The sequence below is a fragment of the Pteropus medius genome, unplaced genomic scaffold (genome assembly GCF_902729225.1).
Source record: "Pteropus medius unplaced genomic scaffold, Ma_sr-lr_union100, whole genome shotgun sequence".
In the NCBI taxonomy this organism is placed as follows: Eukaryota; Metazoa; Chordata; class Mammalia; order Chiroptera; family Pteropodidae; genus Pteropus; species Pteropus medius.
Window position 1 is genome coordinate 2,801,806 of NW_024353907.1, and position 25,665 is coordinate 2,827,470.

The window sequence follows — 25,665 nt, forward strand, 5'->3', positions numbered from 1 at the left end:
TTAGTTTATCACTATTGTTTTCCAATCCACTCTTACATAAGTATGTTCATGAAAATGGAAGCAGAACTCTCAATGCCCTTTCCTTCAATTTGGAAATAGTCTGGGAAAACTGAGAGAATCTGAGAAACAGCTGGAAAAAATAAGGCTTGTAGTGTTTTAACTCCAGGATACTGCAGAGTGCTCCTCTCTCAGATCTGAGATTGTACCACTTGGAGCTTTGAGTTCAGAACATAGGACATTCAGGAGTTACTCAGCTATGTTGGGGATCAGTGAAATCACTACTATGAACTCTGGTATTGGTGAACTGCTAACATAGTGAATGACGTCCTTGACAATAATTGTACTGTAGACACAGTATAGGAGCCTTCACTATGAATTGATAGTAATTTCATCAAGTTATTTCTTGATTTGGGGTTGTGATGGGTACTGTAATACAATTAGGTCAGATGTTGGCAAATCTTTTGTAAAAGGCCAGATAATGAATATTTTAGGCTTTGCAAGCCAGATAGTCTCTCTGTTGCAATTACTCAACTCTTCTGTTGGAGCGGGAAGCAGCCATAGACAAATAAGTGAATGAGTGGGTGTAGCTATGTTCCAATAAAACTTTATTTACAAAAACAGGTGACTGGCTCCATTTGGCCCATGTGTGTACTATAGTTTGCTGATACCTGATGTTTGATATTATAACCTCTAAGGATTTGGACTGAAGCAGGACTATATTTTATAAATAATACATTTCCCAGAAAGTTAGTAGGTTGAAGAAGGACTACATCACATTTATATTTATTTACATATCAGTACCTTTGCTCTGGTCATTCTTTTGCATAAACCCATGTTTCTCAATAGGAATGCTCCTGGAATTTTTGGTGAGGTTGTACATTGAGAGGGAATATATCTGTTTCAGGACATATAGCCTTTCCTACCCCCAGGTCACAAATTTCAAAGATGTATGATTTAGAACCCGTGGCTGAGATGGCTTGTTTTTCCTTCTTAGCCATCGTTGAGGTACAGTATCCAAGTAATACCTCTTTTCTTAGTCTTTATTGTCCTTCATTGACTCTTAAATGGTTGTAGCTTGGAATACGTTATTATGTACATTCCATGTACATAGTATGTCCAAGAAATGTCCAAACCTGAAGAGCTTTTTTTGTTTGTTTGTTTGTTTGTTTATTTGAGCAAAACTGACAACAGTTGCTGGGAAGCAAAATCTCAATGGATTGAAAAAAAGCTCTGGAAAATGGCAGTTTTAGAGTTTATTTTATACATTAGAATCAAAGGAAGAGACTAAGGAAGGTTAAGTGAAATCCATTGGTGATAGATTAAGGGAGGTGGGAGAAAGCAAAGTGGTGAAATCTCTGGGATTGGATAAAAAGGCAAAATAGAGAACCACATATACTTCCTTTTACATTGGTGGGTACAGGATAGTTAATAATTAACATTTACAGCACAGAGGTGGTATGCGGGGGAACAAGAAAGATAACAATGAGGGATCTGTGGCCTCTGCTCTGGTGCAGGTGGTTGTCTCCTCAGGGGTCTGGAAAAGAAGATTGCTCTGACTTTTCAAAGGTATGTTTTCTTAGATGTAAAAAAGACAATAGACAGGCTTACTTAAGGGTAAAAATAGCTTGACCTTTGTCAGGGAAGCTACACGTTTAGGACGAGACTACCGCCATGACTCACGTTTAGTTACGAATTTTCTGTTCAGACCATCTTATGTGGTTACTTTCAGTCTTTTGAGTTTGTAAGATCTGTCTTGCAGGCCTCTACTGAGCTCGTTAGGTTTAGTATGTGACCCCTTTTTCTTCCACAGCACTTAATTTTACAATCTTTTATCAGGTTAAATTCATCGAGGATAGGAATTTTTTGTCTGTTTTGTTCACTGCTGTCTTCTCAGTGCTGATAACTCTGATATGGTGGTCAATAAATGTCAAGATTACATTGTTTACTGTTAATGGAATCATGAAACTTCTTGCCAAGATTTATAAGCTTTTGGTTAATAGGGACTATGCCTCATACTAACTTTCCGTCACTTAGGGAATTTAGCTTAATAACTGAGCTTAAATATTGAGTGATTCACTTTACTAAACCTTTGAGCATCTGCTATGTGGAAGGCGCTGTGCTAGGTGATAATGTGATACACAGATGCATTGCACTCCTGCCTTCGTGGTGTTTTGTCTGCTGTTATTTTGTCAAATAACAAAAATATAGTAGTTAAGAGTGAGCTCTGGAGGCTGACTTGGATTCAGTTCCTATGTCTGCCACTTAGTACCTGTCTCATTGAGCAAGTTGCTTAATTTCTCTGATCTTTGTTTCTTCATTCTGTAAATGAGGCCCTATGTCACCTGATTGGGTTGCTAGAATCTTTAAAAAGATACATTGTTAACATTTGACATAAAATTAAGTTCTTACTATTACATAATAATGTTATGTGATAGAGACTTTGTGCTAAGGCCAAACTTAGAGGTTGGAAAGATTAACTCTGGTTTGAGGTGGTTTAAGCAGCAGAGCTTCATGAGAAAGATATTTAAAATGGATCTTGAATAATTGATAGAATTTATAGAGTGGCAGGGATAAGGGATAAGATTTCCTGGAGGGGGAAGGATGAAGTATGAACAAAGAAAGGAATTTGGGAGAATGCAGGATGTGTTCTGAAAGCAGAAATGCCCCACAATAAATTCATATTTCCATCATATCCCATACCTCCTTCTCTGAGCAATTAATAAATTGGTGAAACATACTAATCTCTTGTTATTCAGCCATACTCTATTTCCATCTCCTCTACCTGAGAAGACAGTGGTCTTTCAAATTAAACTTCTGAGTAGAATACTACATGACTCTGAATTAACTTGCTCCTGCCTTCTGAATATCCCTGTTCTCTCCACCCCCATCCCTTATGTACACTAGGCTACATACTTCCTGAGAGCAGGGGAAATGAATTTTAATCAGTTTGGCTTATTCAGCCTTTGTGTATTGTCCCTGACACCTAGTAATGCTCAGCATTTTTCAGGGAATGGGGAGGTAAATGAATGATCCTGATTGAAACCATTTCCAACTAAAAGTTTTTAGATATGAGTTTTTAAATAGATGTTGTATGAGACCTTTGTGAATCCCAACATTTGTTAATATTCCTGTAGCATGTAATCTTCAGTTTTTCCAGAAAGATACTTAGAATTCAAAGAAAATACACAATATAATCCCAGAAAAAATTTTAGTATAAAAAAAAATTGCATGTCACAAACTAACCCAGCTGTTTACACTTTGGGCTTTAGACATCACTGATTCTTGTTCTCCAAACAGAGAGTGGCAGCAGTTGTGGAATAAATGCTCTAGATCCCTTACATCTAGGACAAAATGAATTGGGAATGTTATATACTGTCTATGAGAGATCTCCAGCAGGACTGAATTATATTTATTTGCTCATAGCTGCATAACCAGCCATACTACAAATTTTATTGGTTTCCTACCCTTACGTACCTCAGTTCTCAAGTCCCTTACTGGTGCTTCCTAGGGAAACTTTACAGATAAACTACTTGTACTAAAACCTTTTGTCTCAGGGTATGCTTCTGGAGAAATGCAACTCAAGACAGTATGTCAAGAAACATTTTAGTGAAGGTTTAAATTTTTCAAGTTTTTAAATATAGGTTTGAGGAAATTGGTTCACAAAGATCTACTTTTTTAAAAAAATTTTGTTTTGTTTGTTTGTTTATATTTATTATGGTTCAACAGTAAGTCAGATATCTTTTGCATTGTACGTTCATCGCCCATACTTAGATTTCTTTCCATCACCACATATTAGACTCCTTTTATTCCACCTTTTTCTCTGGTAACCACTAGTCCACTTTCCATATCCTCGAGTAGACTCTGTTTCTCATGTTTGTTTGTAGTTTTTAGGTTTATATCCACATATAAGTGATATCATGTGGTTTTCAAATTTTTCTGTCTGGCTTATTTCGCTTACCATGATTGTCTCAAGTTCCATCCATGACGGAAATGGCAGTATTTCCTTTCTTATATCGCTGAGTGATGTTCCATTTGGATATATGTACCAAACCTTATTTATCCATTCATCTATCATAGGACACTATGGTTGCTTCCATGTCCTAGCCACCATGAGTAATGCTGCTATGAACATCGATGCACAAATATTTTTTCGGATATGGGTTTTCAAGTCTTTGGGGTAAATACTCAGTAGAGAGATTGATGGATCATACGGTAGATCAATTCTTACTTTTTAGAAGAACCTCCATACTGTTTTCCATAGTGGCTGTACCAATTTGCAGTCCCACCAGCAGTGTAGGAGGGTTCCTTTTTATCCATATCCCCTCCAACATTTGTTATTACATGTCCCGTTGATAACAGCTATTCTAACAGGTGTGAGATGGTATTTCATTGTGGTTTTGATTTGCATTTCCCTAGCAACATTGAGCATCCTTTCATATGTTGGCCATTTGTATGTCTTCTTTGGAGAAGTGTCTGTCCAGGTCCTCTGCCCATTTTTTGATTGGATTATTTGTTTTTCTTTTTTTGTTATTGAATTATATGAGTTCTTTTTATATTTTGGATATTAGGCCCTTATCGGAGGCATTGTTTGCAAATATATTTTCCCATTCAGATGGTTGTCTCTTTACCTTGTTGACAGTTTTCTTTCGTTTTGCAGAAGCTTTTTAGTTTGATATAATCACATTCATTTTTTTATGCTTTTCCTTTGAGGTCAAATTCATAAAATCCTCTTTAAGTCCAAGGTCCTTGAGTTTAGTTCCTATGTTTTCTTCTATGCATTATATTGTTTCAAGTCCTATATTCAGGTCCTTAATCCATTTTGAGTTAATTTTGGTGTGTGGTGATAGACAACAGTCTAGTTTCATTCTTTTGCAGGTGGCTTTCCAGTTTTCCCAGCACCATTTCCAGTTTTCCCTTCTCCACTGTATGTTTTTGGCTTTTTTGTCGGAAATTATTTGCCCATATAAATATGGGTTTACTTCTGGACTTTCGATTTTGTTCCATTGGTCCATGTGTCTGTTTTGCTGCCAATACAATGCCATTTTGATTACTGTAGCTTTGTAGTATAATTTGAAGTTGGGCAGAATGATGCCTCCAGCCTCGTTCTTTTTTTTTTTCAGGATGGCTTTGGCAATTTGGGGTCTTCTGTGCTTCCATACAAATCTGATGATTTTTTGTTCTATTTCTTTAAAAAAGACGATGAAATTTTGATGGGGGTTGCATTAAATCTGTTAATGCTTTAGGTAATATGGTCATTTTAACTATGTTGATTCTTCCAATCCAAGAACATGGAATATCTTTCCATTTTTTTGTATCTTCTTCGATTTCTCTTAATAAGGTCTTACAGTTTTCATTATATAGGTCCTTCTCATGTTTTGCTAGATTTATTCCTAGGTATTTTATTCTTTTTGTTGCAATTGCAAAAAATTATTTTTTCCACCTCTTTTTCTGACACTTCATTATTAGAGTATAGGAATGCTATGGATTTTTGAAAATTGATTTTGTATCCAGGAACTTTACTGAATTAGCTTGTTGTTTCTTTTAGTGTTCTTGTGTAGTCTTTAGGGTTTTCTATATAGAGAATCATGCCATCCGCAAATACTGACAGTTTGACTTCTTTGTTTCCTATTTGGATGCATTTTATATCCTTCTCTTACCTGATTGCACTCGCTAGGAACTCCAATCTTATATTGAATAACAGTGGTGATAGTGGACAGCCTTGCCTTGCTCCTGATCTTAAAGGGAAGTTTTTTAGTTTTTCATCATTAAGTATAATGTTGGCTGAGGGTTTGTTCTCTATGGCCTTTATTATAATAAGGTACTTTCTATCTATACCGATTTTGTTAAGTGATCATAAAGAGACGATTGATCTTATCAGAGACTTTTCCTGACTCTGTTGATATGATCATATGAATTTTATTTTTTAATTTGTTTATGTAGTGTATCACATTAACTGATTCGCGTATGTTGAAACATCTCTGTGCCTTTGGGGTGAAGCCCACTTGATTGTGGTGTATAGTCTTTTTATATGTTGCTGTATTCGGTTCGCTAGTATCTTATTTAGGATTTTTGCCTCTGTGTTCCTGAGAGATATTAGTCTGTAGTTTTCTTTTTTTGTGTTCTCTTTACCAGGTTTCAGTATCAGGGTAATGTTGGCCTCATAAAATGAATTGGGAAGTAGTGCCTCCTCTTCGATTTTTTGGAAAAGTTTGAGGAGAATAGGTATTAAATCTTCTTTGAATATGTGGTAGAATTCACTGGTGAAGCCATCTGCTCCTGGACTTTTACTTTTTGGAAGTTTTTTGATGATTGTTTCAATTTCCATACTGCTGATCCGGTCGATTAAGATTTTCCAGTCTTTCTTGATTCAGTCTAAAGAAGATTTTACTTTTCTAAGTACTAGTCCATTTCTTCTAGGTTATTAAATTTGGTGATATGTACTTTTTCATAGTATTCTTGTATGATCCTTTGTATTTCTCCGATATCAGTTGTAATTTCCCCTCTTTTGTTCCTGATTTTGTTTATTTGTGTCCTCTCTCTTTTTTCTTTAGTGAGTCTAGCGAGGGGTTTGTCAATTTTATTAACCTTCTCAAAGAACCAGTTCTTTGTTGCATTTATTTTTTCTATTAGATTTTTTTTTTCAATTTCATTTCTGCTCTAATTGTGATTATTTCTTTCCTTCTGCTGACATTAGGCTTCATTTGTTCTTCCTTTTCTAGTTTTTGAAGATGAAGCATTAGGTTGTTTTTTTGGGGGCTTGTTCTTGTTTTTGGAGATAGACCTGTAATTATATGAACTTTCCTCATTTTTTATTTTTTATTTATTTTAATTAAGCTTATTGGGTAACATTGGTTAATATAATTATATAATTTTCAGGTGTACATTATAATGTGACATCTGTATATTGTATTGTGTGTTTACCACCCAAACTCCAGTTTCCTTCAGCTACATGTATTTGATCCCCTTTACCCACTTTACCCTCCCCCTACCCCCGATATTTGACCCCCTTTACCCTGTGTACCTCCTCTCTCCTCCACTACCCCCTACTCTCTGTTAAGCACTAGTCTGTAGTCTATGAGTCTCTGTTTGTTCTGTTCATTTGTTGCTTTAGGGTTTATATCCCACATATAAGTAATATCATGTGATTTTCAACTTTTTTTGTCTGGCTTATTTCGCTTATCATGATTATCTCGAGGTCCATCCATGTTGTCGCAAATGGCAGCATTTCATCTTTTCTTATGGCTGATAATATTCCATTGTATATATGTACCACCGCTTCTTTAGCCAATCATCTATCGTATGACATTTTGGTTTCTTCCATGTCCTGGCCACTGTGAATAATGCTGGTATGAACAGCAGTGTGCAAATATCTTTATGGATATGAGTTTTCAAGTCTTTGGAGTAAATACCCAATAGAGAGATTGCTGGTTCTTATGGTAGATCAATTCTTAGTTTTTTGAGGAACCTCCATAATGTTTTCCATAGTGGCTGTACCAATTTACAGTTCCACCATCAGTGTATAAGGGTTCCTATTTTTCCATGTCCTCTCCAACATTTGTTATTATTTGTCCTGTTGATTATAGCTATTCTAACAGATTGAACTCTTATGATCACTTTTGCTGTGTGCCAAAAGTTTTGATATATTATACTATCATTATCATTCGTTTCTATGTATCTCTTGATCTCTTTATTTCTTCTCTGACCCAGTTATTCTTCAGTAGTATGTTGTTTAATCTTCCATGTATTTGTGGTTCTTCCTGCTTTCTTTTTGCAGTTGATCTCTAGTTTCAAAGCATTATGATCAGAGAATATGGTCAGTATGATTTCAACCCTCTTATATTTGTTGAGGCTATCTCTGTGTCCCAGTATGTGGTCGATTCCTGAAAATGTTCCATGTGCACTAGAGAAGAATGTATAAGCAGCTGTTTTGGAATGGAAGGCTCTGTAAATGTCAATTATGTCCACTTGTTCTAATGTGTCATTTAAGGATGTTATTTCCATATTTATATTCTGTTTGGATGATCTGTCCATATCCAACAGTGGGGTGTTTAGGTCCCCTATTATGATAGTGTTTTGGTCTGTTTCTTCATTTAGTTCTGTTAGTAATTGCTTTATATATTTTGGGGCTCCCTGATTGGGATGGAGCATAGATATTAATGTGATAAGTCTTCTCGGTGCATGATTCCCTTTATCATTGTGAAGTGTCCCTCAGTATCTTTCTTTACCTTTTTTATTTTGAAGTCTGTTTCTTCCAGTATTAATACCACTATTCCTGCTTTTCTCTGAATGTCATTTGCTTGAAGTATCATTGTTTACCCTTTCACTTTGAGTCTATTTTTTCTTGGAACTGAGATGTATTTCCTGGAGGCAGCACATGTTTTTGTTTTTGTTTTTGTTTTTTAATCTGCACATCTATCTTTTTATTGGTGAGTTCAGTCCTTTTACCTTTAGGATATTTGTTGAAATGTGAGCTTTTCCTATAGCCATGTTATGTTTTGCTTTCTAGTGGCTTGGTGTTTCCATTGCTTCCTTGTCCTTGTGTTTCTTTTTTGTCATTGGTGGTGGTGGTCGTGGTGGTTTTTGTGTATTTTCCCTCTGGTCCTTCTTGTTTTATGTTATGTACCTTAGTTCTGAATCTTTGGCGTATGGTTACCTTTACGGATATGTAAAGGATAGTTTTATTTGTGTGTGTGTGTGTGTGTGTGTGTTTCATTTTTTTCCTGCGTGTGCCTTATCTCCATTCCCCTTTGTGAAGTTGGATCTTTGAACCCTCCCTTTTTCTGTTATTGTTGTATCAGTTTCTCACTGTATATGCTGAACATTCATTCCTATCTTGCAATAGCAAATTTCTGCTTATTGCTTATGCTTATAATACTTGGTTGTTAGTAAGAGTTGCACTTCTCTACTTCTATCTGCCTGTTAGTCATAATGCAGGCCTCTTACTGGAGAAGTCCCTCAATTTTTATATGTCTGGAAAGGTCTTTATTTCTTCTTCGTATCTAAAGGAAAACTTTGCTGTATACATTATTCTTGGCTGGTAATTCCATTCCATTTCATTTAATATTTGAATATTTGATTCCACTCCTTTCTTGCTTGTAAGGTTTGTGCCGAGAAGTCTGACGATAATCTAATGGGTTTTCCTTTATAGGTTACCGTCTTCTCTTTTCTGGCAGCCCTGAGAATTCTGACTTTTGATAATTTTAATACAATGTGTCCTGGAGAAGGCCTTTTTGGGTTGAGATAATTGGGTATTCTGTTGACTTCTTGAATTCCAAGCTCTAACTCATTCCTTAGATTTGGGAAATTCTCGTCAACTATTAGTCTGAAAATGCTTTCTGATCCGCGCTCCTTTTCCTTTCCTTCTGGAATATTTATTATTCTTATGTTTCCCTTCCTGGTTGTATCATCTAATTCTTGCATTTCCCTTTTGTTATATTTCATTCTTCGATTTCTCGCTTCTTCCTTCTGATTGATTTCTAAGTTTTTGTCTTCGATATCAATGATCCTTTCCTTCATTGGGTCGACTCTATTTCCCAATCTTGCTATTTCATTCATCTCTTTTAATGTGTTCTTTATCTCCAGAAGTTCTAATTGTTTCTTTTCAAGGTTTTCAGTCTCCTTGCTAAAAAACTCATTCTGCTTATCTAGTTCGTATTCAGCTCATATGGTAGCTGTTTTGCACAGATCATTCGCTGTGACATACTTGTGTGCAGATTGGGTATTAATTTTTTTAGTTTTCAGATGTTCAACATATTTCAGTGGGAGCGATCTGGGGACATCTCTCACTCTCCCATGCTTCTGACGTAATTCCTCTACTTTTTTTTTTTCCAACAGGGAATGATTTACTAATATAGATATGCTTTTTTATTGATAAACACAAAGTAGGTAAACATTTGCCCTTTTTTAAAAAAGGGGAGTAGGTAGCTAGTTTCTATATGGAAGTCAGAGGTCAAAGTGAGTGTGGATAAGTATCTTTCTGTTTTATACTGGAAAATAAATCACTCATGTTTAAATCCGAAAATATAAGTGGCTAGGTGTTGTTTTAGCATGTGATTTTTTTTTTTTTAATACTAAAAATCGTTCTAGGTTTATGTTATATATTTACTTTGAATGTTAACTACCTTTCTGGAACACTGAGCATAAAATTAAATCCAGTTCAAGAAACGGAAAGAACCAGAGAAAGAATACAGATGCAAGCAAGAGAGAATAGGATAACATAGTCCAAGCATTTTTTTATTCCCGACTAATAGGTTTTTATAGTAGATTTGCCCGTAGAATTCTGCTGGCAGATTTTTTATTTCAGGGGCAGGTTTGATTTTAAAGAAACCAGAGAATCTCTCCAAGTTGATTGTATTCTGTGCCATCTGCTGCCTAATCAGTGTTATTTTGATGTTTTAAAAATATATCACAAATATATTATAATGCAGGATAGAGTTTATAAACTTAAAATAACATGATTGTTATATTTTATGTTAATAATGTCATGCATTAAACATAAGTGCTTTTCCTAAAAGTCTCTTTTTCCCTTTCTTCACAGAATGCTGCCTTTTTATATGGTCTTGGTTTGGTCTACTTCCATTACAACGCATTTCAGTGGTAAGTTGACCTAAAACTAATGACTACAGTTATTTCCAGTAAATGATGTGTTTGTGTGTGTGTTATTGTGTGTGTAATAAGTACAAAATATTTTAATGTCCCTATGCCTACAGTTTTCAATAATCTCTTGAAATGATTAGATTGTTCCTTGATAGATATTGGCCCAGTTTACATTATTAGAGTTGTATGTGTTTCTAAATCAATCTGGTATAAGATTTTAATTAAAGGCTTAGATCAGAAAGCTTTTGAAATTTCTCACATGGACCGGTGGTCCCAAGGTTATTTGAACTGGAGAATGACTAAGCTTTCAAATCTCAAGGTCTGTGAATAAATGATCTGTGATGACCAGTATCTTTACCTTTTCAGACTCTAGACAAGACTGACTGCTCTGTCTTCTATCTGCCCACGCACACTCACACGCACACGCATACTCACACGCACGCTAGTGCTTACTGATTTCCGGTAACTGAGCATCAGATTATAGACTTTAATTTCTCTGCTTTATAAAGTAGGAATAATGAATAATACCATCTTCAGGGTCAGAGATTAAATATGATAATAATATATAAAATTTTATAAACAGTAAATTATAGGGCCCTGTTATCATGGCCTGTACTCCATTGTTGTTTTCCTGTTTACCAGACAAGACAATAGCATTCTCCAGTGGAAAGAAAATAGAGTTTGAGTTGGAGAATTGGTATTCTGATCTCAGTGCTACCAGCCAGTTAGTTTGATCTTTAGTTAAATAAGCTCCTTATGTCTGTTTCCTCATTTGTGTATGTGATGTTTTTTAAAAGTATATTGTAATAATTTGCCTTTTCTAATTTATAGAGTTTTGATGATCAAATAAGATAATGTACATTTTGTAAACTGTAAAGCTCTATTTGACATTTTTTTATTTGAAGTGTATCCGACTTTGTCCGTTCCTTATATTCTCCATAATTTTAAGCTAAGTGCTGCGAGAGTCCAAAGGAAGGTTTTGGCCAAAGGTTATAACCCTGTCATGTATCTTTTGGGCACCCCCAATATTCTAGACCTTTTAAATATACATTGGAAGTGATTCAATATGGTCTCTCTGAAGATGAAACTTGAGACATGGATGACTTTTCTTATATGCTTTTTCTTCCCTCTTTGCTCTTGGTCTTAGAGAAAACTTCGTTTTTCCCTTAATTTTGTAAATGAAGAAAGCAAGGTAGGGGTGTGTGTGTGTGTGTGTGAGAGAGAGAGAGAGACAGAGACAGAGACAGAGACAGAGACAGAGAGACAGACAGACAGACAGACAGACACTCAGTCTTACATAACTTTAATTAGCGGCAAAAGCAAGTTTATGCTCAGATTCTCCAATCTAATATTTTTTTCTGTTATACTCTTCCCAAGTTTGAAGATTAACAGGTGGTAATTTTTTAGTCAGTATTTGTAGTTGCTCTCCTGGGCACATTGGTACATTCTTTATGGTGAGCCAGAAATAATTTAGGTGAAATCCAAGACAAGGAACTCTGTAGTTTAGGAATAGACATGTATACCTCACACCAGCCAGTTTTTACTTATGTGTGTGATTACTTGTGAGCTCCCTGTAGAGTGAAGATAGGAACATAAAATTAGTAGTGAAGTGACACCATCATCAGTTTAAAATTCGATTGCTTTAATAAATATGTGACCATGCCAACTTTGAGGGGCCTGTAGCTGTGGTAAATTATATCAGTTGATTCCTTATCTATATATGATTGCTGTATATACTTCAGTTGACCTAAGAATGAAACTGAATGATATAAGGACAATGCAGTGTCAGAGTAAGTGCCCTCTGGTCTGTCGATCCTGTCCTGGTCACCACCATTTTCTCGTGTCTTAAGTTTCAGCTCTAGCTGCTTCCTAAAATGATACCCTGTCTGGCTTTGTATTTTCTCTCTTGCCAGTCAAATGTTCTTTCACAGACTCTGTGCTCCAATTTTTGCTTTAACTTATCTCACTATTTCTTAAACAGCCACAAAATTAGAAAGCATGGAGTAGGTGGTTGGTGAGAGTTCTAGAGAACAGCCTTAACTGATAGGAACTTCCTTAGGTTAAAACCGTATTTGTGTTTTCTTTGGTTTAATTTATAGGTAGTTATTAATTGCTGGGACCAGACACTTTTCTTTTTGAAAATTTCACACTGTATTCTTTGGGGTTTGTTGAAAAAGTATTTCTGTAGAAGAGTGTGGTATGCCTTTTATTTTGTATTGTCAGCTCTAAGAATCGGCCTAGGATGGGTCAGAATGTTGTATCTCTGGTACATTTATAATTTAAGTAAAATTTGATATTTGGTAATGGTGTCTGTTGACATTTGATTAGATTATTTGATAGTATGTACAACCAACATGTGTGTTGGGGTTGGCGATGGTCACTTAATATGTTAATAAGAGCAATTTTATTAAAGATAGTTTTATATGTTAACCTGCTTGTCTTGTCTTATTTCTTGGCATATTTTGCTGCCCATTTTTTCTTTTGGAGTTGACTTTATTGGTTAGCTTCTAGATCAGTTCAGTTATTTGGTCAGTTTTTCTAGTTTCAGTTGTAGCTTCTTAGAGGAGCCCATGTAAGAAAGTAGGTAGAGTAACTGCTACATCCTCATTGGACTTAGCATTATTATTTAGTTTTACTATTATCCTACTCAGTAATCTGAAACAAAACTTTTTAGATGTCCAGAAGGAGAAAGCAAGCCATAGAAACACAAAATAATATACACATAGCAGAGAGCTAGAACCAGTCTCGACTATAAAGCTGTTCCTTTACACGCATATGAATGTGTGCCCATGCCTTCACTTGTTTATGAAATCTATATCCTTGGGTGAGAGGAATTGAAATACATACAATAAATTATTCCAGCTTGTAGCCATATTTTAAATATATCCCCCTGAACATTCTTATCAGTCCTATCTCTAGCCTATAACCTTTCGTATTCCCATTGATCAATATCAGAATGGTTTTATGGTGGTGATAACACAATTCTGAGCTAGAGGTACAGGATTTTGGACATTAAGCTCCCAAATGTAATTGATAGGTGTGGTAAGGAAAGGTAGTGATTATTGTTTCATTGATATGGTAAAGGATTAGGGGAATGAGGTGGAGGTGAGTTAAAAAACAAGTGAAGGTTGTTACAAGTGGAGGTTCTTTAGGATTCATTTTCCTAGCACTGTACCAGTCACAAGTGTTAGGAGTGTAGGAATCTCTGCTCTTCTGTGTAGTCAGTGTTTTGGGTGCAAACATAAACCTAGTATAGTCATAGTACTATTGGTCCTGAGGCTTGTCTGGCAAAAACTTAATATTGAACATACATTTTTCAGCTATCATAATAAAATTAATGCTCTTAGATCAAAAGTTTAAGTATAGTTCCATTAAAATAAAACAGTTCATGATAATGTGTTGACTTTATTACATATATACTTATGTTTTGAAAAAACTAGCAGATAACCAAGGCAGTTTTGGTAAAGTTATATTTACCAGTAACAAATAGATGGCCAGAGAGAATTTGGAAGGGCTTAGACTAAGCCTCAGGGAAATTATGGATAAAAGCATAAATCTTGCGATAGGGAAGAGAAAAAAGTATCCTATTGTCTGGAGTGATGAAATGAAGACTGGCTAGAGAGGTCAGAAGAGCCAGGAGGTTGTACATTAGCAAATGTTAATGTGAATAACCCCAGTGTATGATATTTCTAAAACTTTGCCTCACATTTAAGATTCTCTGTGGTTCAACCTCAGATGATCATTCTAGCCTTACTGCTCCCCTAAATATATTCTTTGTGTCAGTCACACTGTATTAACATTTCCCTGAAAACGTCTTGAGCAGTTTTTACCTATGTAACTTTGTGCCATTTACTGTTTGATCTACCTTCTTCCATCTCCACTTGTCTTTTTGATTACTTCATCAAATCTTTCTATTTGTGTCATTTTAAAGAAACCTCTAAATTTCCTAATACATGTGTGGAAGTATATATTGGTTATGTATATATATGTTATTACTGATTTAGAGCTGGCATATTTTCCCTTTTACTAGTATGAAATTTTGTAGAATTAGTTCATTTATTTCTTTAGATATCCCTGAGGAAAATCTCTGGAGTCAGTTTTATTAGCCTCAGAGAATTTAAAGTTTTATTATGTCTCTTTCCAAATATACTTAAACTGTGCTAGGGACATTTAGTTAATATCATTAGTTTTACTATAGTTTGTTAGCGTTCTAAAGGAGGCTTTTTAAAATGACTTTATTGAAATCTTATTAAAAATACAGTTTAACGTGTGCATATTTCATAGGTGGTGCTATTGAGGTTTTAGCTTTCTATCATTTCTTTTTTTAAATTGTTAACAGTGGCAAACATTAAATGCAAAATTTTTAAGCTGAAAATCTATTGAAATAATTTTGATGATGGAAAAAAATCTACATTTTTTAGATTTTAAGGAAAAATGCCAATGATACTCATGCACAGTAGTATGTACCTTTTCTGTTTCAGTAGAGAATATGCTTTAATAGTTGAAAACTATGAACTTTTCCAGGCATTGTATCATAAAAATATTTTATAGTTTTCGTTAGCCATTTCTTGTGTTCTAAAATTCTCTATCAGAATACTGAGGCCAGCAGAATTTTCATGTGTCGATGTTTGAGTTTAGTTTGTGCTGCAGTGATGTTCTGGCTACATGCACTTTGGTGGGGTATAGATATGGTAAAATGATGACCAGAATTAGAATGTAGTCTGGCTGTTACCTAGTTTCTCCACACGCACTCCCCCTCCCAACATAAACACGCATGTGCGCACGTGTGCGCGCGCACGGACACACACACACACACTCTTTTTTCTTCTCTTTTCCTTTTTTCTTCTGGGCTTGGAGAAACTGAAGAAGCACACAGAGAAAGATGGATGAAAGTTTAGAAAATGAAAATGAACTTATATCTTTTTAGATAAGGGGAACTGTTTAATAAAGAGACTGAGGAGTGATCCACCACCAAAACACACACACACACACACACACACACACACACACACACACACACACACACACAGCCATCAGCTAACTATAAAAGTGGTGACATCAGCAAACATCTATTAAACGTAAACATTTTACCATATTATTTAGAAAAATAAAAATAAAAGGAATGTAGGACTCAAGGAATAGCGTACTTGGAAAAACAGAAGACAGCACACCAATAGGTAGAGAATAAAATGATTTGATTATAGAGTGGCCCTAACTGCTAGTTAACATTAAGCAAAAAGTAGTTGGTGTTGAGTTTGGGCGGTGTATCTTTAAGGTGTAATAGTGGATTTAGGGTGAAGCCAAAGAATGAAAATATTCCAGGTCAGGAGATCAACCTGAGAAACAGTGAGGTCAAGAGGGACTAGTATTTACATAAAGAAATTCCTGAGATAAGCCAGTTCACAGCTGAGGAGGAGCAATAAATAGTAGGGCATACCTAGGCATGGAATTGCATAGGTGCTGCTCATATGTACTTAAACCTTTAATGCTCTCTGCTTCAATGCTACGTGGAGATTTGACTTATTGTATCATGGTTAGTAGGCAATCAGAGGAGCCACATGTTTTAGGAAGCAGATAAAGGGAAGTCAGTCCTTAGGGAGTCTATTTCAGTAATCTAGTCATGAAATACTGAAGATTGAGTCTGCAAGGTATTGAATTGGAGGGAAACTTTGAAACAACAACCAGGAGAACTTGATGATTAGATATATATTTACCACACCTTGTCATGGGTACTTTTGATAGTCCTTAAAGAGTAAGCATAGTGTGGCTTAGACTAGTGTGTCGAAACATGTATTTTTGCTTACAGATTCTTTTTTTCCAGTGTGTTAACATACTTAGGTAACTTGTTAAAATAAACTTATGTTTCTTTGCACTTGTGTGACATTGTGCATTAAGTGGATAAGATGTCTGTACTAAAGGCACCTATCGAGTAAAACTCATCTATGGATAGTAGGTTTAGGGAAAAGCCTGGAAATAGAAACTGAGACAAGAAATATTTCTCCTGAGGGGTTGTTATTGCTGCTCTGTGTTCTCCTACTGCCCTTCCTCACACCCTTATTTAGACTGTTTTTCTTTCCGAACTTCTTATTTTCTCTTACTCCTTTTTTCCTTTGCTGTCTTCCATTTCCATTCTTTTTCTTTGATTTTTTTGACTCATGCCTGCCTTTGTTTTTTTATTGGTACATGTGGACATTGTTTAGTACTGACCCATTCCATAAGAGAGTTTTCTGACCCATATCGTACGGTAAGGTTAATTAGGACCTTATGAAGCATTCACTTTAATTTTTATTATTACAAATATGCTTAAAAAATTCATTACAAATTACTTAATGCAATATACTTAAAGAATTCATAGACATAAGTATAAATCTTAACGTTATTATAAACATTCGTAATCATTACTTGGTTCAAGAAATAAAAAATTGCTGTCAACCCAGAAACTTCCAAAAGCCCCTGCATACTTTTCCCCAGTTGCATCATGGTTTAACTGGCATCGTTTATTGCTGCAGTTGTTCCCTTCCTAAGCTTTTTTATGCCTACCCCTAAATGTGTGTCTCTGTGTATGTGTATTGTATCCTCCTCTACCTCTTCTCACCAATCCCTCTCCCCCTCTACACACATGCACAGTTGTCTTGTTCTATTAGAAGGTGGTAGGTAGCACTAGACAAGACCTAGAAAATGTAGAGGCTGAAGCTGCACCTCTTCCTTTTAGAAGAGTTTGAGAAAAATACAAAAAGAACCTCTTACCAATATGCACACGAGTATCTTGAAGTTTGGTTGAGAGAAATAGGAAGCTCCCTTTGAATGAGAATGGGTATTTATATCAGTTCTTTTCTGTCAGGCCTTTGACTCCCCTCTCCTGCCTATATACATCAGATAATAAAATAGATACATACTCTACCCATTTAAGGAGCCATCTAACACATAAATGCCAAGCTCTTCTTCAGGAAGTAAATATTTAACCAAGTATAAAGACATTGATGCCAGACCTATTGCCCCCACTCCCTCAAAATAAACATTACCTTTTAGAACTCTTAATTTTATAATAAACATGTATATAACCACACACAGGTTTTTTTTGGGGGGGGGATAGATGATGCATGAATCAATAGTTACTTAAAAACATAGGGTATATTGTTTTGCTCTATTTTGTGATATGATATTTTGAACTTTTTATATAAAAGATTGACTTTCATTTTGGGATCATATAAGATTCTAAATAGCCACCTTTAAGATAAGTAGAGGCAGATAACAGTTGATAAAAAGCTTTGCCTAGAATATATTAGTTTGTACTTGGGCTAAGCCTTAAATCTTGTAGAGAGATTTAAAATGATGTCTAACATACTATTGTATCTGCTATTAAAATTTTCAGATTCACAGATATTATTTTCTTTGTCATAATTTTAATAATTTGTTTTTGAGTAAGTAATACATTCACATGATTAAATTAAGTGATATAAAAATATTTTCAATGAAAAGTGTCCCTTTATTACCTTTGTATTTGTTCTACTGGTAATCGAGGCCTTTTATAAAAGATTAATTGTGAATTTGAGGCAAAGATAGACTATCATGATAGACCAGTGGAAAGTAACTTATAATAGAGGACCCAGAAACAGACCCATACAGATAATGACATTTGATTTAGGACTTAGTGGCAGCACAGAGCTGTGGTAAAGGTGGTCTTTTCTACAAATGATATAGGGGCTATTGGATATCTGTATGGAAAAAAAATGAAAACTGACCCCTACCTCACACCATATAAAAAAATAAGATGCAGATGGATTATAAACCTAAATATGAAAGATAAAAATATAAAGTTTTATAAAGAAGACATTTTTATAAACTAGACATTTTTATAGAGTAGACTAGAGACAGGATTAATCTCTCTTCCCTCAAAGATAAAACTATCCTATCTGCGTTACCCCTTTATACCCTAGGAAATTTCAGAAACAATAAAATCAGTTATTTGCATTGAGAATATGAAAGACTCAATTGCCCTTCCTAGTCGTTTAGAAAAACTGTTAAGTCACATCATTTTTATAGAACTGTCATTTCCTTTAAAAAATATTGCGTAAAACAAGTTTTACTGTGCTACCAGGCAAAAATTCATACAACTGTTAAAAAGTTAAGATATTTTATGTCTATATTCTTTCAGGGCAATTAAAGCATTTCAGGAGGTGCTTTATGTTGATCCCAGCTTTTGTCGAGCCAAGGAAATTCATTTACGACTTGGGCTTATGTTCAAAGTGAACACAGACTATGAGTCTAGTTTAAAGGTAGGTTGTTGTTTTTTTCCAAGATACAATGTTGCTTATTTACGGTTTTTTTTTGGGGGGGAGGGAGTGGGGTGCTTGTTAAATATTAGAGCATTGAGAAATGCGGGAATTTATATTGGCACTTCAAAATAAAAGTTGAAAATTTAAGTGAACTGTTTATCAGCTATGAACTGAAAGATACATAAGATTGGGTTTCAGGGTACAAGGTAGTCATTATGCTAAGACATAGGTAACTAATTGCACCATTAAACTTTTTCTTTTAAAAATTTTAATTCAGGCCTTTCATCAGGAAAGGGCTAAAGTTTATATATTAGTTTGAACATCTGAAATACCCCACTATAAGTGATTGGCCACGATAGAGGTCAGAGGCAGCTACTTAATGATGCTATATCTGTGACCAAATCATTGGCCCTTTGTTTGTATTAGTCTCATTAGAATCTTTTCACCTCTACCGGCAGGGCATGTCTCATATCCAAATTATTTTAAAAAGTTTTCTCTGAAAGTCATTTGTACTGCTGGTATGCAAGTGTAAGCATTGTTGGGAAAAGATAACACATTATTGGTTTAATATTCACTTTCTATGGAAATTTGATATTTTTCAGATTTTTCATTGAGCTTCTTGTGCTGTCTGCCAGCCATCATTTTAGGTCTCACTGGGCTTTTTTCGTGAATACAGTGCTTCCCTGTATGACAAAAGCATTGGTTTTTTTGAAAGAATTAGAAGTTCTAGAAAAAAGCTTAAGTTTTTGTAAATTTATGAGATATATAATGGTTGCTATGTTCTAAATAGCTCCCATATAGATTATCTTGATTCTGAAGGGAGGGAGATAAAGAATGACTTTATTCACAGTAGGTTGTAATTTCAATTCACTAATAAGGAATTAGTAAAGGTTTTTGTTTTTGTTTTTTAACTGTATTTGAGTGCCTAATTGTTCTAGAATTTTAAAGTAGACAATTATGCAAATATGGTTTCTATCTTTCATTAGTTTATATAAAACAATGCTGATGGTAAGAAAAAGAGAGAGATACAACCCAAAACACTAAAACAAGTAGATTGTGAAGTATTTAGATACACAGTTGTCAAAAGTAAGTGCAGTTTGAGGAATAGGCCTGAATAAACGTAAGTAGTGTGAAGAATAAGGGATCCCTGGAAATTATCAGTATTCCTCAAGCTTAGAGCAGCATTTCTCAGACTATACTGTGGACTGTGAGTGGATTAGAAATGGAAAGTAAGTTCAATATACCACGTTTCATATTTTACCCTCCCTTTGGACAGTATATATTAGCTAACAAAGACTCTTAAAATGTCTTATAATACAAAACAGACTTATTTGAGTATTTTAAAATATTGTCACAACATACCTATTACGTATCGCAAAGGTGGTTTTGGTAGTAACATTTGGTAAATGTTGCTCAGGAAATATATTTGAGTGGAAAAAAAGTAATCACATATGTCCTAAATTATGGAATGTGGCTATCTCTGAATATCAGTACAGTAGTATCTTGAATAATTCTATAGATGCAAAGCTCTGTTTCCATGAAGGTGGCATTATTTAAAATTCTCTTTAATCAGGGAAAACAGTATTGAACAGTGTTCGATGGCTAATTGAAAGCGTTCCTGCTTACTCAAGTTCAACAGAAACCTTCCTGTATACAACTTTTATTTATTTATTCAGGCATAGTCAAAAACTAAGCAGACCTTCAAGTCACAGTGATTTTTAGCAAAATTGTCTTAAGTGTAGTCTTCTTGTTTTGGGCCTTTTCCCCATTATTTCAAATAACGATATCATTCTGATGTTTATTTCATTAATGTACACATAGAAAAGAATTTTAGGAGCCCTTGATATTTCTCTTCCTCATAATGAGTTCATTTGATTTTTATCCAATCTTGACATTGGCTTTTTAAGGCTTCTTTCTCCAGTATTTCTTGTCTATTTATAGGAGAACTTTTAGGCATCAGCATTTTTAGTTGAGATAATATTTCCGTATATTACTGTAAGTGCTTAGCATTTAGTATAAACGAAGGTAGGAATCAGAAGGAACGATATGCCCCTTACTTACATTCTCCTTAGGTGGCTTTCAATTTTCCTAAAGACTGGCTACTACTTTAATTTCACGTGGATAGATGTGGAATCTCTGATGACTTTTCCACTGTATGAAACAGTTTCCTATCACAAAGTTGGTATTAGATGCTTTAGGCTGCAGCCTCAGAAATTCTAACTCAAACTGGTTAAAATAACAAAAAAGGTAGCTACTATAAATGTGAAGCCTAGCGTTAAGAATTGGTTGATTGAACTAATTCAAGTTTTTATCAAAGATATATTTCTTCTGTGTTCTATGTTGGCTTATCTTTAAGCTGTTTGCCAGGTACAACGAAAGTGAAATTATTCCTTTTTCATGTCTCATATAGAAAGATTATGGTAGAGTAGTGGCATATAATGTGCTCAATAAATATCTGGTAGTCATTTCACAGAAGAGAAAGAGCTTGACTTCCTTTGATCTCTTCAATAATACTTCTGTCTATCCCATTGGCGAGAAATAGGCCACATGGCCATTCTCAGTTGACTCCTTATCAAAGGTATGGTTACTCTTAGACCAGTCATGCCTAGTTTCTGAGCAGGGCAAAATTCCCTGAATATACTGTTCTTGTCTAATGCGAGGAGTAAAGGGTGTGTTAAAAGAGTATTTTGGTGTGGGCGTGGTGTGAACAATCTGTGCATTACAGATTAGGTCTTCTCTACCTCATTACCTTTTTCTCTACTGGAACAGGGATATTGCATATACAGTGTGTTTTAGATGGTAAAATATTTAAATAAAGTACAGTTTATTTTCATAGTAGTTTCCTTCTTTTCACCCACACATGAAATGCATTCCAGGGCCTCCTGGTTTATTTCTGTCTCTGGTAATAACTTATCTCCCAAAATATATCTCTGAAACAGATTCATTCTGTTTTTGGTACTGTGTAAACAGCTTCCAGGGCAAGCAAATTTAGTTTTAAAATTTGACCCTGCCACATAACTAATTGTGTGACCTTGGGCAAGATGCCTAACTCTTTTGATTGTGTATATAGAACTGGAATAACTGTACACACCTTACAAGATTGTTGTAAAGATTAAAATTTTTTCAGCCCTTTTCTAGTTTTTAGTTTATAAACCATATCTACCATATCTAAACTTTCTTTAATTTGGGTCAGTATAAGTATTTGTGAAATCCATTTTCCTGTTCTAGAATTTAATACTTGTATTTTGACATCTGTTCATCCACAGAAATGTGAAGTTAATGCCCAGCTTATTTTTTAATCATATGGTCTTATTTTTCCATTAAATTGGCAAAGATTTCATGTGTTTAGTGAGTGTTGGTGGTACCAAGTCTTAATTTATTAACTAGTTTAATATTATCTGAACCATAGTCCATTTCAGGGTGACATTTCTACATGATGTTTTGTTGTTTTTTTCCCCTGCTTCAGATAATATCCCTTCAGGTGAATTTAGTCATCTAATTCAGAATTTTATTTCATTACTTTTTAATGATATTAATGATAATTGCTTACATTCATTATATATTTGAGGCAGTATACTGTCATTACTTCAATAAAAGTACACTAATTTTGACAAATAGTTTTATATAATGCCTTTAATTTTCACATCTTGGCAGACTTAAAGTTATTTCCTTCATGTGAAACTAATAAATGCAAAATAAGATGTAATAACACCCATATTATTCAGTCAGTGCCAGTGCATCTATTTAATTTAATGAAGATCATATAGAAATTCTCCCTAACATTTACATATTTAAGTTTCCCTAAAATAAGTCAGCATTAGAACTTTTTTGGATTTTTTAAAGGTAAGGAAGTTTTTTTTTTTAAGGGGACCTGTGGAAAGTGGGCTGGGATACCAATATATATTTCTCTATAATTTGGTATTTGAAGATGATGTGCTGATATAAGGGGTTACTATGAAAGGGTTAAGAAGATAAGTATTTCAGAGACAATTCAAAAGAAATAGATTGAACTCAAATGAGACTTCTATATTAGTTTGGCATTTTACCAGGTGCTTAGTGTTTCTTGAATGGATAGATAAATGGAAGAGGCTATGAAATGATAAAACGCCTCCCATAGAATAGGCTGGAGATATTGCAAAAGAAAAAAGAGAGGCTAGTTGCCGCGGTCCAGCCACGACAGGATCCAGGGGGCCCCGAAGGTGGGCAAGGCGTCGGCGCGGGAGACAGTCGACTACACAGCTCAGAGGCGGTGTGACACTGTTCCGTTTTATTGTGATTTGAGTACAACTTTTATACTTTTTATTTGGCATTTGATTATACTTTGTTGTTAAGGTAGCAGGGAGTTAAATTTCTGTGGTTAGGCGGAGCAGAAAATCTTATAGAGTATATTATTATTAATGTTCATGATTAACTAGTACATTTTTCTCTCAATCATTAGAACAGAACTACTTGATGGAACAATCTAAACTTTTAATTATTATATCTATTACGTAAGATACAGTTTGATTTAAGTAAAGGTGATAGATAGATGTATTCATAACAGCAAGTATTGGCTTGTGGGCAGACATTGTTCTTCTTTCTGCCTGAAGAAATCTTTTAAATGCTATTTGATTTATGCTATATCTAAAGTTCAAACTGAACCTTTCTCATAGCTGTTCAAAAGTTTCCTTGGTACAGTAATGAGGAAAATATTTATAAAAATCAGTTTTACAAAGCTGCTTTCATAAGTTAAGTTTCTGTTCCTTTGTTTTTAAGCACCAAGGAGATCCCGACCTAGCCAGCCTTTCTATGAAACTTAAACTACTATAAGGCACATGAATTCTATCTTTATTCACTACATGTATACTATCTTTATTATAAGCTTCTGAATAAGGCAAAGGAAGATCAGGTAATCTTTTCATACTATTAGCCCCCCTAGGTGGATACCAGAGTTTTCTATTTATCCACTAGGCCACAAAAGGAGGCCCTTCTATAGTAGGCACAGGCTTATGAGTAAATTTCTTATCCTTTACTAATTTTTCTACTAACTGCATGGTAACAGGAGTATAAACTGGTTTTAGTAATTCAGCTTGTTATAATTTATTCATAATATCTTTAAGAGGCGCGTCAAAAGGAATTTCCCTTAATAATTGTTCAAATAAAGGGTTTACGCATTCTGGACACGTCAGGGTGACTAGAGCTGATTCCATACGCGGGGAATTTACTATGTTTTCTTCAGAGCCAATTTTGAGGAAATCCATTTGTATAGCGTTTACACTTACTAGAATTTGTGCTACCCAAATTCCCCCTATTAATAGGATCATTTCTAAGAAACCAGTTATCCCTAAACACATGCCACGTCCTCGTTCTTGACGATGCATTCCTTGAAGCCTCTGTCCCCATCTCCGGACCTTGTCACGCAGTAGGGTAGAAAGAGGACGCGGCAGCTAGTTTTATTTGTCATCTCTTAATGAAATTTTTTTTTCCATACAAATGGACAGTACAGTTGTTTTCTCCAAATGCTCTTGTTCACCAGTTCATTCATGTCTCCCTTTACTGTTATACCTTACTAAAACTTATGAGTGAAAAATCATTTCCACTTTCTTTTTACCATACTCTTCTCCAGGAACTACTTCATTTCCGTGTGTCTCATTTGATCTTATACCTGTTATAAACTCAAATTTTATTGTGATTTTTTTAATGCCAATATTTAGCAGAAGGAAAGTAAAGACATGATGATACATGCTTCCTTTTAGAAACCACTTTTGTAATCTGTGAAATGTCTTCTGTTTTTTATTATTTTATTTATTGTAGAGTACATAAATCATTTGTTTCATTTCAGATTCTGTGCACTTTATGTATTGTACAGATACCTGCTGAGAATTTGAACGCTAGCTATTAAATTTATTTTAATCATGCCTTAAGTTTCTAAAGCAGCTAATATTTCTTTGTTGAAGCTTTACCAGCATATTTTTACTAGTTTAGTTGTCTGAAGAAAATGAAAGTTGCTGTTATTTCTCCATACCTGCCCCTGTCCTATTTCCTTCATGATGCTCAATAGCTTAACTCTTCCAGCTGGCATTTTCAAAATTCTGGTGTTTTAAAATTTATTTTTTATTGAGATAAAATGGACATGTAATATTGTACAAGTTTAAGGTGTACAATGTGTTGATTTGATATTTTTATATATTGCAGTATGATTACCACTTTAGCATTAAACACTTTTATCATGTCACATAATCTTTTTTTTTTTTTTGTGAGAACAATTAGGATCTAGTCTCTTAGCAACTTAGAAATTTATAATACAGTATTGTTAACTATAATCTCTAGGCTATGCATTAGATCTCCAGGAGTTATTTATCTACTAGTTGTAAGTTTGTACCTGGGTGTAACATCACTGTTTTTTGTTTGTTTTTTGGCAGAGAATGATCATTGCTGTTTATTTTATCTTCTGTCCATTTTTCCTCATTTGTGAACAAAAATCTTTTCTCTTTCCACTACTCATCAACTTGTACTTTACCTTTTAACCTTTCCTAGATATCATTGTCTGATATGAGGTGATCTAATTGGTTTATCTAGCTACTTAATAATGCCTTCTTAACTACTCTGCCTGCTCAGTTTTGGTTTTCTCTTTGGTATTTATTTCTGCCCTGAGTTCTTTTACATACCTTTAACTGTGAAGTAGTTTATCTGAAATACTTATGTTCTTCCAAAATACACATTTTAAAAGGACATTACTGTACATAGATGTGTAGTATCCATCCTCTCTGATACTGAGGAGTTAGATGAGTCCAGGTTTTCCATGTCAATTTTC

At 34.7% G+C, this 25,665-nt stretch overlaps 1 protein-coding gene across 10 annotated transcripts in view; it reads left to right on the forward strand.

Annotated features, from left to right (window-relative positions):
• The window catches only part of KDM6A (lysine demethylase 6A), a 197,075-nt gene that overhangs the window by 76,872 nt on the left and 94,538 nt on the right, over window positions 1-25,665 (forward strand). For 9 of the 10 annotated variants that reach the window (XM_039851562.1, XM_039851566.1, XM_039851565.1 and 6 more), the window contains 2 exons: window positions 10,538-10,596; window positions 18,752-18,872. In XM_039851562.1, the coding sequence (XP_039707496.1) occupies window positions 10,538-10,596; window positions 18,752-18,872 (180 nt within the window). Of the gene's footprint in view, window positions 1-10,537; window positions 10,597-18,751; window positions 18,873-25,665 lie in introns of those variants that run through there. The other variant, XM_039851571.1, reaches the window with a different exon arrangement.